The sequence below is a fragment of the Gracilinanus agilis genome, chromosome 2 (assembly GCF_016433145.1).
Source record: "Gracilinanus agilis isolate LMUSP501 chromosome 2, AgileGrace, whole genome shotgun sequence".
NCBI lineage: Eukaryota > Metazoa > Chordata > Mammalia > Didelphimorphia > Didelphidae > Gracilinanus > Gracilinanus agilis.
Window position 1 is genome coordinate 284,859,268 of NC_058131.1, and position 14,308 is coordinate 284,873,575.

At 45.5% G+C, this 14,308-nt stretch overlaps 1 protein-coding gene across 1 annotated transcript in view; it reads left to right on the forward strand.

Moving 5' to 3' along the window:
* The first annotated feature begins 1,224 nt into the window (after window positions 1–1,224).
* Window positions 1,225–14,308, forward strand: part of FAM102A (family with sequence similarity 102 member A) — a 43,659-nt gene continuing 30,575 nt past the window's right edge. The window contains exon 1 of the mRNA XM_044664069.1: window positions 1,225–1,548. Within this exon, the coding sequence (XP_044520004.1) occupies window positions 1,403–1,548 (146 nt within the window). The 5' untranslated portion in view covers window positions 1,225–1,402. The remainder of the gene's footprint in view (window positions 1,549–14,308) is intronic.

Here is a 14,308-nt window from a genome sequence, read left to right on the forward strand (position 1 = left end):
TCAGTCTTCTTCTCTCACCAATCACTCAGACTCAATCAACCTATTCTTCGTATAGGACCTCCCTCCCCTTCTCCGTCTCACCAATCCCCGTCAGCGCTACTCCTTCCCCTCCCTCTCTTTCTGACTGGCCAATCCCGGGCTTATATTCGGGCCTCCTCCCCGCCCTCCCCTCCTTTCCCCACTTTCCTTCTGCTACGCGGGCGGCCGTGGGGCCGGCATTCTAGAAGGGGAGCCGTCCGCCTCTTCGCTTCTCCCGCGGGTGCCGGCACTGCGTAGGGAGCTGAGCGGAGCAGCCGCGGACGGGAGGCGCCTGCTGTGTGGGGGTGCTGTTGCGGGGGGAGGGGGGTGCTGCTGCGCGGCGCTCTGTAGCTGGGCTAGCGCCGAGAGTTGCTTTGGAGTGAGCCCGCAGCTTGTCCCGGCCAAGGCCCCGGGGGCAGGAGGGGTGGGCTGCTGGCGTGGGTGCGGTGAGGCCCCGTTCTCCCGTCTTACCCTGGTCCAGAGCGACCCCAGATTTGGGAAGGGTACTGTGCTGAGGCTGGACCCAGCTGTCCGAGGAGGAGACGCAGACCGCGCACCCAGGCAGGCGGCTTGAAACCCTCGGTTCCTCCGCATCCTCCTCTCGTTCTCATCCCCAGGGAGCTGCAGAGGAGCCCCCTTCTGCCGTCGGGGCTCCCTCCCTGGGCAATCTTGAAATCCTGGAAAGGAGGACGAGTGCGTTAGGTGCCGTCGCCGACCGCAGCCGTGAGCTGGGGCCTCCCTCCCTCCATCCCAACAGGTTTGGGGGCGGGGGGCGGGGAGGAGACGCTGCGAGCTGGCTGGACCCTAGCTCTCCCCGGTTCCTTCCTCCATGGGATTGCAGTAACCTGCCTGGAGCCCCTTCCGACTGTTGAACTGAGCTCGGGGGAACGACTCCCTGAGTAATTAGCTGGGCATGGACTTGGGGACACTTGGTTAGATGCGATGCAGCGAAGCGCGCCCCTCAGGAGACCACTTCGGAGTCTCTGACGTGGGAAGCCTTTTGGAGTTTTGTTTCTTTCTTCTCCCCTTGGAGATGCACGGATTGTTTCCTCCCTGCTCCTCCTCCTCCTCCTCCTCTTCCTCCTCCTTCTCTTTTTGCGAAGCCTTTGGAGGCAGTAAGCTCCCAACCAGGGCTAGCCCCACTAGAGTGAAGAGACCCAGGCGTTTGAACTTGAGACTTTGTGCTTATTCAAACTGAGACTTACCTACCCCACCTCCAAGTACCCATTTCTCTGATTGTGTTTGCATTTTACTTGAGGACTTTTGGGCCTATTTGATCGCCTTTATCCTTTTTGAGAAAAAAGGGTGGGAAAGAAGACTGTTAGGTAGTTTTTTTTTTTTTTTAAACTCACGGTACAGGGCTTCTGACTCAGGGAACTTGCTCATGGCTTTCTTGATGAAGAAGAAGAAATTTAAATTTCAAACCACTTTTACCCTGGAGGAGCTGACTGCTGTCCCATTCGTGAATGGCGTGCTGTTCTGCAAAATAAGGCTTTTGGATGGCGGGGACTTTGCCAGTTTGTCGTCCAGGTAGGAATTGTGTGCATGTTCTTATCCTAATCATGGTTCCAGCTCTACTGGATGTCTGCCCCATTCCCTTGGAGGGAAGAGGGAACCTGTTTGGGGTCCCAGAAGTTCAGTCTCTTGTAGAGAATTGGAGAGGGTGAATCTGGAAAGCTCTAACATAGGGGTTTGTGGCTTCAAATAAGAAGTGGGTCAGGGACTTGAGAAATTATTTTGTATTACTCCCATTTGCAGCCAGGGGCAGATTTTTAAATGCCTTGATGTGCTTAATGGGAGGCTGGAGCATTTTGGGTCACATCATTTACTTAACTAAGAATCTTTCCTCACAACAACCCTCTGAGGTAGGTAATAGTAGTAGTAGGTAGTTGCAAGTATTCTTATTCCCTTATTGCAGCTAAGGAAACTTGAGGCTCTCACTCAACTGTAAATGTCAGAATCTGGTTTAGCACTCAAAAGGCTTTTTCCACCATTCCTTGACAAATCTGCTAATTTCAGGGCCTTTGAAAAAGGTTCTAACAGGAGCAAAGTGTTTAGCACTCACGGATTAACAGTAGTGATGCCAGTTAAAAGGGGTCTGCAATATTTATTTCTAATTTTTTTCCTCCCTTGAGACTTCTAAACTCACTTCTCCATTAGACACTGAATAAATATTGAGTAGTTATCTATCAGCTGGTTTGGGAGAGGATGGGAGGCCCCAGCTCCTCCATCTTGCCATCATTCCATCTCATCCTCCCCTTTTAAATTTCCAGATTGAACTCCTGTTTTCAGAAAGCTTTAAGGTATAAGTGTCCTGAAGCTTACTTGAACTTAGAACATAGTAGGAGCTTAATAAATGCTATTTGACTGACTTACTGCCTGAAATAATTTTGATCAAAGCTTCTCTGTCCCAGAGAGTGTAAGGTACCCAGATTGCCTCTCTCCCCCTCCTCCTTGGCATTACTGTCCCTCTTAGGGCCTCAAAGAAATTACTTTGCATTGCAAATAGCCTTGTAAAAAAGGACTACTTGTTGCCAGGATTTTAGGAGTCACGGATTAGTTCCGTGAATTATGCTCCCCACCTGTACAGATCCAGCTGACTAACCACCAGCTGGGAACAGTGTGTAAATGGTGGCGAGGCCCTTTGAAAATATGTGGGCAGTCTCAATGCTACACCTTGTTCTGCACTGTTAACTGGCGCTGGGCCCTAACTGGACTGCCCTGCCCTGCCCCCTGTGTGCTTCTGAAACCTTCTTCCTCCTATTCTCTGTAACTGCTCTCCTGTGAGTAGAACCTGCCCCAGATAATCCCCTAACTTTATGTTCCATGACTGCCTGCTTAAAGCAGTTAAAAGAACAGGACACGGCAAACCTGTTGCTCAGTTTTCCCAGAGGACAATATATCCCTCTTAGAGCTGGGGCCTCTCTGCTTTAAGGCAAATCACCCAGCCACCCTTTGCTACTAGGGAATACTGGCCTGGGGCCTTGTTTTAGAAAGATTGTCCAGATTTATAAGGTAGAAGAGATTTGTACATCCAGAGTGGAATGTGTAAGTCTCTCTCACTCTCTGTATCTACCCTTTCTAGCAAAGCTGTTGCCCAAATAGAAATCTGTTCTGGGAAGAAGAGTCACATTATAGCAACTTTCCTTAGAGTCTCCTTCACTTGGGAATGTGGTTTCTCCTTCCCAGTGGTAGAAGCTGCTTATCTGAGGAATTCCCTCCACCCTTGCCTGTGCTGCCTGTGGTGGGGGAGGGACATAGATGTTTAAGGTCTCAGAAATCTTGTGAGGACCACCCAGGCCTGGGCCTCAGAGCTCTGGGCTAGGGGGGTGTGCTCCCTTCCCCACGCCTAGACAGGTTGCAGAATGCAGGCACTCAGCAATCACTACCATTGCTTGCCAGCCCTGGGGTCTGGCTGGCCCAGCTTCAGGCAGTTTCTCAGCAGGCTACAGGGTGCTGATTGCTGCCGGGCCCTAAGTAGAGGACTTGGCTGTAATTTAAACCAAGCCCATGGCGGTAGATTTTCAACTGCCCAGGCCAGTCATAAAGCAGCCTCTGGAGCAGGGGGTAGCTGGCTGGCTGCTAGAAGTTGATCCAGCACTCTTACCTATCTGGCTTTTCTAGACAAAAGCGGTATAAACCTCCAGTCCCCATCTGGAAAGTTACTGGTCTTGGCGAGAGTTGCCTGGATTTCACCTTTTCCTAACCTTTCTTCTTTTGGCAAGGCTCTGTGCCTTCCCAGAAACTGGCTGAGTTTTTAAACAGTTCTGTATCAGAACCTTTTATCTGCTCTCTAATGCATCTGTTCTCTTTTTTGTCACCTTGAGGGGAACAGGAGGTTGAAGAAAGCCTGGGAAGTTGCTTCAGAGGTCCCTTCCTTGACTGAAGCAGGCTTGTTTAGTCTCTGAGCAGGTTTAGAGCTGCGGGAAGCAATCAGGGGCCTTGCCTAGTGCCTGCCAGCCAAAGTCCTAGGCCTTAACTACAGGAGAGTAGGATTGTGGAGGCCCCCCATCCCTGATTGTTCCAAAGGGTGTGGGAAAATTGGAAAGGGCCTGCTCTCTGTGTCAGTTGGGAGTGAGGGGGCAGCAAATGATAAAGGAGGGATTTAAAAGAGAAATGATTACCTCACCTTTCCTCTTTAGGCCTGCTAATGCCCCTGAATACTCCGTGTCAGTTCTGTGTGATAGGAAATTAGGCGGAGTTGCAACCAGGCCCATTTGTGCCAAGAAGCCACGCTCAAACCACACCTCTGCAGTGTCTGTCTTCGTAGTTGTCTCTAAGTCTGTTCAGCACCATAGCAACTCCCTGGGCACACAGCTTTCTTGCCTGACCCAATTCGAACAGGTAGAACAGGTGGTAGTGTTCTCAGAGGATGGAGGCCGACTTGTTTGTTTCAAGCCTGTTGGGCTTGGGAGGAGCAGTAGAGATCTCAAGTAGCTACTGAAACAAGACCTACCTTCATCTTTTCCTCAGGGGTCTTTTAGGTGTGCTGTACTGTGCACAGAATCCCATATTTGGATCTTTCAGGGACAGACAGTGGTTTGGGAGCTGGTCCAGAGAACAGAATAAACAGCCAAGACTAGGAAGGGATAGGGACTTTAGGAGGTTGTATTTGACACTTCCATAGGATGGGAGGCAGCTGTGGTACCAAATAGAACTTTTCATTGCATTTGGAGGCAAAGGAAATGGCTCTGCCTGTGTGACCTTGTCCCTCCTTCTCTCTGAGTCTCAGTTTCCTTATCCAAGAAGTGAAGAAGTTAGACTAGATGGGATTTAAGGTTCCCTCCAGCTTCAAAACTGTGATTTCCTCCTTCCCCAGCTCTCCAATGGGACTGGAGCCCTAAATCAAGTTATGAAGGTTACCCTCCTCAGAGAAATCATTTTATTTAGTGTCTACCAATGTGTTGGGGTAGATATACCAAGTAAAAACAAAAGGGAGTCCTTGCCCTCCAGGAGCTAAAGGACTTTGAGGGAATGATTGGATTCTGGCCATCTAACCATCTAGTTTCTAGGGCTTTGGAGCATTTTGAAAAGAGTGGGTCAGTCAGCAGCTTCCCCAGCTGACTTAGCAAAAGCCAAGTTCCCTGGGCCTCAGAGGAAAACGGTCCAAGCCTTTAAAAGCTCTTTAATGCATAGAATATTTATCCCACATGTCCTGGAGTGGGTTCCTGCTCTCTCAGCCAGGCTGGAGAGCAGGCCCTGCTGGCTTGCACCATTTTGTGGAGCTGATGGCCCCCCTCACCCAGGTGAGAGACAAACCCTGGGTGCTAGGCAAGTGGGAAGGTACAAACATAGGGGAAATATGCTTGTTAGATCTTATTCAGAGGGACAGATACGGTCAGCTTTGACTACTGAGCAGGTTTCTTTTTTTTTTAAACCTTTGTCTTCTGCTTTAGAATCAATGCCGAGTGGTGATTCTAAGACAGAAGAGTGGCAAAGGTTAGGCAATTGGAGTTAAGTGACTTGCCCAGGAACACACAGCTAGGAAGTGTCTGAGACCAGGACTTTACCATTGCAAGGCCTGGCACTCTATCCACTGAGCCATAATTGTCCTTTCCTGGGTCTCTGGGAGCAGCTCTGGCTCTTTTCAGAGAGTCCTGACAATAGTGCCCATCCTTCTAATCTGGTTTGTGGTTTCTTAGGTCAATGAACTTGATATTTGCTTGATATAGACACCACTCTGCCCCAGGCCAGCAAGGTGTAGTACCTGGCTCCCCTGCTTGTCTGACCATTGACTTGACCTGAACTTACCCTACTCCAGAGGTACTGGAGGCCTTTCATCCCTTAGTGTCTGGTGGTTGTTCAGTTTGATAAAGAAAAAACATGACTGAGACCTTTCTGTAGTAGTTAGGGTATTTTATCTCCCCATAGACTAGATAATGTGGCCATATAATAACTGATAAGTATGTGTAATATATATATAGTACTTGGATAAGCAGCATAATTTAGGAGAGAGCAGGTCTCAAAGCCAAAAAGGGTGATCTGGGTTGGAGTGCCTCTGACATATATTGGTTATGTGACCCGAGGCAAATCATTAAATTTCTATTTTGAACCTTTACTTTCCACCTTAGAATCAATATTATGTTTTGATTCCAAGACAGAAGAGTGGAAAGGGCTACTATGGGGGTTAAATGACTTGTCCAGGGTCATACAGCTAGGAAGTGTCAGATTTGAACCAAGGACCTCCCCATCTCTGGATTTGGTTCTCAATCCACTGAACCACCTAGCTGCCCCCATTATTTAACTTTTCAATGCTTTGGGCAACCCTTCTAAGATTATAAATTTCAGAAAAGGTGCTGAGCTAGTTGCTAGGGGGTGTCACCTCATTATAAGAGCTTCCTATGCCAAAGAAATCACAGTTCTAATTCCTATTCCTGTCCTTATTCCTATAATAATGAATTAAGTTTGCAAAGCATTTTATGTAGGTTTGTTATTCTATATATCTTTTTTAATAATATATGTCCTATATTGTTATTTATCTCATCATACTATCTAGACATTAAGAGTGCTTTGCCATTTCCTTCTCTGGTGGATTATGGCAACTATAAAGAGGTTAAATGACTTGCCTAGAGTCACACAGCCAGTAAGTGTCTGAGGCTGCATCTGAACTTGGGTCTTCCTGACTGTAGACCTAGCCCTCTATTCCCTGAGCCATCTAGCTACCTAGATATAAATAAGCCAGCTTATTATAATCACTCATTTGAGGTATGCTATCTTCAGATAGTAGTGAGCTCTCATTCGCTAAGTTATTTGTCTCTGGATCTCTGAGCTTGTGGCATCCCCACCTCCTCCCAGGAGCAGGGAGAAGGGACTGTGTCCTCTAGCTAGTCTGTTACGCTAAAGAAGATGACCAGTCATTAGTGAAGGTTCGATTCAGTTAGAGTATTTGTTAAGCACCTACCCTGTGCTAGGTGCCACATATGTAAAGAGAGAAATGAAATAGTCCTTGCCCTTAAAGAACTCACATTCTGGATGTGGTGTGTGGGGGAGAAGAATTGGGGTATAGAGATGGTGATAGAATAGATACCCCAATAAAGAAATACAAAGTTATAAAAACTGGTAAAAGGAAAGACCAGAGCAGAAGGTAGCATGGGATCTTTGCCTTGAAGAAAGCTAGGAATTCTGCAGAATGGAGGGGAGTGCATTCCAGACTCAGGGGACTTTGGACCATTCGTTCAGAGGGGAGACGTGGAGTGGCATGTATGGGAAATAGCTGGGCAGTCAGACTAGATTGTATGAAGGAGAGTGATTGAGGCAAGTCTGGGAGAGATAGGTAGGTAGACGGGAACCAGATTGAGGAAGGTTTTAAATGCCAGGGCAAGAGTTCTGTATTTTTTATCCCTACAGGATTTTTGAGCAGGGGAAGCAGACATTGTGTAGCATGATCATTTTTTTAGCTTTATGTGGAGGATGGGTTAGAGAGGAGAGATTGGGCAGTTAGGAAACACACTACTCATCATAATCCTTATGACAACCCTGTGAAGTAGGTTTATTATGATTTATCTCTATTTTACAGTTGAGGAAACTGAGGCTGACAGGTTGAGTGACTTGCCCATGGTCACTCAGATAGTAGTAAGTGTCCAAGGCTAGATTTGAACTAGGGTCTTCCTGACTCCAGACCCAGCATTCTCGATGGGTTTGACAAGACATAATATCTGATTAAATAATGAATTTGAGAGAAAAAGTAGAGGATGATTTCAAGAGGGCAGATCTATGATCCATCCTTGTGAACTCTAGGATGCTGCTGGAACAGGGAATTTAGATTTGTTCTCCTTAAGGGAGGGATATAATGTCAGTGTTAAACTTGCTCAGAGCCCTCCTTCCTTCCTCCATAGTCTGGGTTGGTTTAACAGCTTTCAGTGGTACTGTTGATCATTCCTGTGCTAACAAATCCCTATGTCTATAGCCAATGGATGATGGACATTGAAGTCTGCATGCAAAATATAAAGACCTTACAAAGCATTTTTGTCTTCGGACCTCTTTCTCATTATGAAGGAAGAATGGAAGCAAAGCTTTCCTATTTGTCCTAAGACTAATTTAATTTAGAGAGTCCAAAACACTTTCCCCAGATGTCTGATCATGAGTCTTCATCAAGTAGGGAACCAATCACGGGACAGTCAGACTAGACACCAGTACAGATGCTCAGGTGAGGCTCTCAACCCCTCAGGTGAAAGAAGGATGGTTGCCCTTTCTAGAGGGAAGGTTGTGTGTGTCCTGCTATCTCTCATACACTTTTTTTAAACCCTCATCCTTTCATTTTAGAATCAATACTGTGTATTGGTTCCAAGGCAGAAGAGTGGTAAGGGTGGGCAATGGGGGTTAAGTGACTTGTTCTGGATCTCATAGCTAGGAAGTGTCTGAGGTCAAATTTGAACCCAGGACCTCTAATCTCTAGGCCTGGCTCTATCTACTGAACCACCTAGCTACCCCCTCCCATCATCTCTAGTATATGTCTGTGCTTATTTATATATTGTTTTCCCCATTTGAATGGAAGCTTCCTGTAGGCAGGGACTATTTTTTGCATTTTTTTGTACCTTTAGTAAGTACTTAGTGCAGTGCCTGGCTCATAGTAATCATTTAATAAATGCTGGTTGCTTGGCTGACTGAAGGAAAATGGAGATGGGGGTGGCAACAAAGGAGTTAGGTACAATAGATGGTGGACCTAGATGGGTTTGGAGTATTGCCATGGGTCTGAGTCATTGTGGGCAAAAGTTGATCATGGCTGGCAGCAGCTAAGACCCCTCTGAGACAGTCTCACTCTCCTATCGGCTTTGTTCAGTTCCTTCAAGCTGGAACTGACTAACTTGCTGACTCTCTGTCTTGTGATTTAAAAAAGAAAAAAACTGAGTTCTGGGGTAAGGAAAGGGCATTTTCTCCCCTTGGACTGCCTGTGCGCTGGCATAAAGAAATGGAGAGAAGATCTATCATTAGGGACAGCTTTAATTTCTGGGACCTAAACTCCATCTGAGTCAGGGGATCTCTATTCCAGAGTTAGGGGGACCCATCCACCCCTCAGCTTGGGACCTGGGGGAGCGGGTAACACAGAGAATTCTCTTACACTCTAGCCTGTGAAAGAGTAGAAAAAAAGGCCTGCCCCATGTTGAGCGAGTCAGACAGAGGGTCCTTTGTGCTGTGATCATGGTACTCAGCTCAAAGAGGGTGAGAACTGGAGTTCTCCACTATAGACTGGGGGGTGGGAAGGAGGGGTATGTGGAGAAAGAAGAAGCATTTTTGGACTGTCTTTTGGAAAGTGCTATACAATCCCTCTTCCTTTGGTTGTTACCTCAGCAAATGGACTTCCCCTACCCATCTAGAAGATTAAAATAATGAGATGGAGACAGGAGAAAAAGAGATCCTTAGCAGAAATTCTGAAGGAAGGTAGAAAGGGGGTTGGGGGCTCCAGTTAGCCAATGTGGGGGAAAATTTTTTTTTTTTAAATTAACTGGTATAGAAAGATTGAATCATCTCATATTTGAGAACCGGATAGAGAAGCCTGTCCTGATATTTCAGGGCTTGTCTGATGTCTCCCAGTCTAACACTGTCCTGTATTTGCAATCTTAGGTTGGGTCTCCACACCTATATTTTTTGTAGGTGGCATTCTGTGAAAGCCAGATCAGTGGCTCATTTGAAATTTTAAACTCTTTCTCCTTCATGTCCTGCTGTCACATCTCCCCTTTAACAAAACCTCCCATTTGAGACATCATTTCAAGCTTCTATCCTATTATGTTTCTTCATGGTCAGACTCCTAGAAAAAGCTGTCTATGCTTATCTTCATTTCTTCTCTTCTTACTTTTCAACATTGCAGAATAGGTAAGTAAAATGCTGGATTTGGAGTCAGGAATGGCCACCTAGGTTCAAATCTTATTTCTGCTACCAACTATCTATGACTTTGAGCAAGGTATTTAATCTCCCTTAACCCTTATTTCTTCATCTGTAAAATGAGGGTATAAGACTAGATGTCTTCAAACCCTTTCAGTTATAAATCTATGATTTTTGAAATCTGGCTTCTGACCTTATCCCTCAACCAAAACTAAAATTGCTAAAAATTTCTAAAATGGCAAATGATCCCTTAATCAATCCTTCAAGCTCCCCCCCGCCCCCCTTATCCATAAATACTTGGCTCACTTCCTCCTCCTGGAGAAACTTGAGTTTCTGTGACATTGCTCTCTCTTGATTGTCCTACCTGTCTGACCACTTCTTGGTAGTCTTTGTTGTATCATCTTCTTTAGGTTGCACCCTAACTGTGGGTGTAACCCTAAGACCGATCTGGGTCTCTTCATCTTTCTTTTGGTGATCTCATTGGCTCCCATGAGTTCAATTAGATATTTATATAGACATCATCTATATCTATCCAACCCTACTCTCTCTCCTGAGTTCTAGCCTCATTACCCAACTACTTATTAAGTACATCCCATTGGATGTTCCTTAGGCATCTCCAGCTCAGTATCTTTTCCCCTAGAAGCTAACCCTTCTTCTTAACTTTGCTTTTCTGCCCTGAACATCCTTCCAATCACCTAGTCATCCTTGACTTTGCCTTATCCAAGCAACATGTGTGAGTTTGTTCAGAGAGAACAAGCATCTCTAGTCTGAAGGCTTGGGGAGTTGGCGCTGCACCCAGCTCATCTGTGGTCCTAAGAAGCTGTAGCATGCACAGTGGCTGTACCCCAGCAAAATCATTTAAGCAGATGGAATAAACCAGGTTGAGGGGAAGTGATGGTCCTCAAACCTATGACGTAGGCACTGAAGAACATTTAGAACTTGGTCAGACAATGAAGATTCCAACATCATTCACCTGATCCCTGGCTATTGCCAGTCTTCCTGAGTTTTGTCTTACCAAGAGAGTGAGGCTGTGGCTCACATGTTCCTTTTCAAAATGAAGGGTTAACAACAGCTATCCAGTTAGTTAGCTGACAAGACTTGTCAGTTCTGCCTTCACATCTGCCCCCTTCTTTCTACTTAAATAGCTATCACCCTAGTTTAGGCCCTTATCACCGTAAGAATCTATTGTGTTGTGTATAACCCAGATCAAATTACTTACCAGCTCCGGAAAGGGGGAGGGAATACAGAGAGGGAGACAATTTGGATCATATAACTTCAGAAAACTTAATGTAGAAAATTCTTACATGTAATTGGTAAAAGAAAAATCTTGATTTTTATTGGTAAAGTTATAAGATTTATGTTGTCTCTCTCCATTCTTCCCTCCCTGATCCTGGAGTTGAGAAGTAATTCAGTCTGGATTATACAATATTTCCATATTCATTTTTGTAAGTGAATAATCTTATAAATCTAAAACCCCAAATCTTATGCCCACATAACCAAGTGATAAATCCTATATTTTCATCTGCATTTATACCCCAACAGTTCTTTCCTGGAGGTAGATAGCATTCTTTTTCATAAGTCCCTCAGAATTGTCCTGGATTGTTGTATTGCTGTTAGTGGCAAAGTCTATCACACTTGATTGTTCCACAATATTGCAGTTACTGTATATAGTGATCTTCTGGTTCTGCATATTTCACTCTGCATCAGTTCACGTAGGTCTTTCCAGCTCTTTTTGAAATCATCCTGTTCATTGTTCCTTATAGCACAATAGTATTCCATCACCATCACATACCACAATTTGTTGAGCCATTACCCATTGAGGGACATCCCTTTAGTTTCCAAGTCTTTGCCACCACAAAAAGAGCAGGTATAAATATTTTTGTACAAACAGGCTCTTTCCCATTTAAGAATCTATCATCTTATAAGGGATTTATCAAAAGGATTTAGGACTCATATCTATATATGTTTAAGCAAAAAAAAGGAGTCTCCTTGCCTCCTATTTCTCCTGTCTCTAATCCATTTTCCACTCAACTGCCAAAATGATTTTTTTAAAGCATAGATCTATCCATGGCACTCCCCTGCTCAATAAATTCCTATGGTTCCCATACAGATTCTTTTGTTTAATGTTTAAAGTCCTTTACAATCTGACTCAAGCCTATTTTTCTGGCTTTTTTTATATTTCTTCCCATTTTGTGCCCCAAATGGCCTTACTGTTCTTACACAATTCCTATCTCTTTGCCTTTCCATAAGCTGCCCCCTGCCTGGGATACCTTCTCTCCTTACCCAGTGCATGTTGGAATCCCTAGCTTAAGTCACAACTCCTTAGTTCAAGGGCTGCCTCAGGCCAGCCAGGAGTGCCTCTTCCTAGAATCCCCTTTTATTGTATTTATTAGGTATGTACTTATATGTATAGATGTGATCTCTTCAGATAGGATATAAGTTATTGAGAGCAGGGATTATTTCAGTTCTGCCTTTGTATCCCCAGGGCCCAACACATAGTAAGCACTTACTTGCTTGTTGATGGATTGTTGTCCCATTCACTACTCCCCCCCCCAAAAAAAAGTGTATAGGTGGTCCAGTAGAATTGATATCCTATTGCTTGCCTTCTTAAGAGGTAAGGGAAGGACTGGAAGAAGGGTGAGAATTTGGAGCTCAAAATTTTAAAAAATAAATATTAAAAAAATTATCAGTGAAAAGTATTTTAGTGAAATACAGTAAATAAAAATATATTAAAACAAAAAGAAAGAGGGGGCAGCCAGTTGGCTCAGTGGATTAGAGAGACAGGCCTAGAGATGGGAGGTCCTGGGTTCAAATCTGACCCCAGACACTTCCTAGCTGGGTGACCCTGGGCAAGTCACTTATCCTCCATTGCCTAGTCCTTACCACTCTTCTGCCTTGGAGCCAATACATAGTATTGATTCTAAGTTGGAAGGTAAGAATTTAAAAAGAAAGAGTAATGGTGGTCACAGGACCCCATTTCCTGAAGTTCATCCCAGCTCACTCCAGAAAAAGGGAGATGTTGGCCCCTGAGGATAGGGTGGAACAGCTGCTGCTTGTGATTTCTTTGTAACAAAGCAGGTGTTGGGATCTGGTCTTCTTCCTTCCCCTTTTCTTTTCTTCTTGGTCCCCCGCTCTCTCTTCCCACATCTGTTGCAGGGTATTACCCGCCTCCCAGCATTATCAGTCAGTGTCAGGAACAGCTCTTCCCCTTGTCCCAGGCAGCTGGGCTCCCACTCCCATCCCAGCCTGGATTCTGAGCTCCAGAAGCCCCTCCCCCTGCCACATAGGCAAGTTTGTGTTCTCCAGCCGTGAGCCATGATGCCCTCACCCTGCTGGTTCATGGGGCCGGGAGGAGATGAGATGCGGATTGTTCCTCCCAGGGCACACTTCCATCAAAGTTGCCTTGTCTCCCCTCTCTAGGCCCAGCCTTCCTCGTCAGACTGCCTCCGACGGGCATCTCTGCAGAGGCTAGGACTGGGTGATTTCATCTCGGAGATGGATTTTAAAGGAGGCTTAGCCGGTGACCCGGAGGCCCTTCTTCTGTTTGTTCTTTGGAGAACTGCCTGCGTGGGCACAGGGATTGCGCCGAGCATCTCTGGGAGGACTTTGTCTTAGTCACATAGGAGAGTACGGAAGTGGGTCTAAAGAGCTGAACGAGAACCGGCCTAGATCTGGGTCTTATGACCATATAACCATTTAAGACAACTCGTGTCGTGTCGTCAGGACACGGATTGATGCGTGTCTGGATGGACAGACAACCTGCTGTCTGCTCTCTCACTGTGTATACCTTGGGCTACTGCTGTCTAGGAGGCAGGGGACGGATGGGTTGAATCACGTTTGGGGAAACTCTCTGGTACTTGCAGCAAACTCTTGTTCTTCCGGAAACGAGACCCGTATTTTTGAAGGTTGCCATTCTTCCTGTTATGTTACATGGTTGCAAATTCTAGATGACCACTTTCTAGAGTACTACAAAAGAGAATTGTGGGCCACCCCTAGGGCAAGGCAGAGATGCCGCAGCATATGACTAATGCTGATTTGCATAGGGAGATCTCTGCATTAAAAGATGATCATCAGAGAGAAGGTAGACCCGTCATCATATAGGGTGAGATGGAGAGATGAAGAATGGAGAGCCTGTGTCCTGCACAGATATACCTACCTGTATGAGACTTCCAGGAGTCTGAGAACTTGGCGTTCAAATCTGGTCTTAGATACTTTCTAGCTCTATGATCTTAGGCAAGACACTTAACCTCAGTTGCCTAGCCCTTGCTGCTCTTCTGTCTTAGAATACTCAGTAAGGTATTAGGTTGAAAAAGAAAAGAAAAAAGGTGTGCATGGAGTTTGACTTAAAACATGGATAGATTTTTACTTTCAACAATGAAATATTGTATGGTTATAAAGCACTTCAAGGACATTTTCTCTCTGTCTCTCTTTGTCCTTCTTCTGTCCCTTTCTGTCTCTCTGTCTGTCTCTC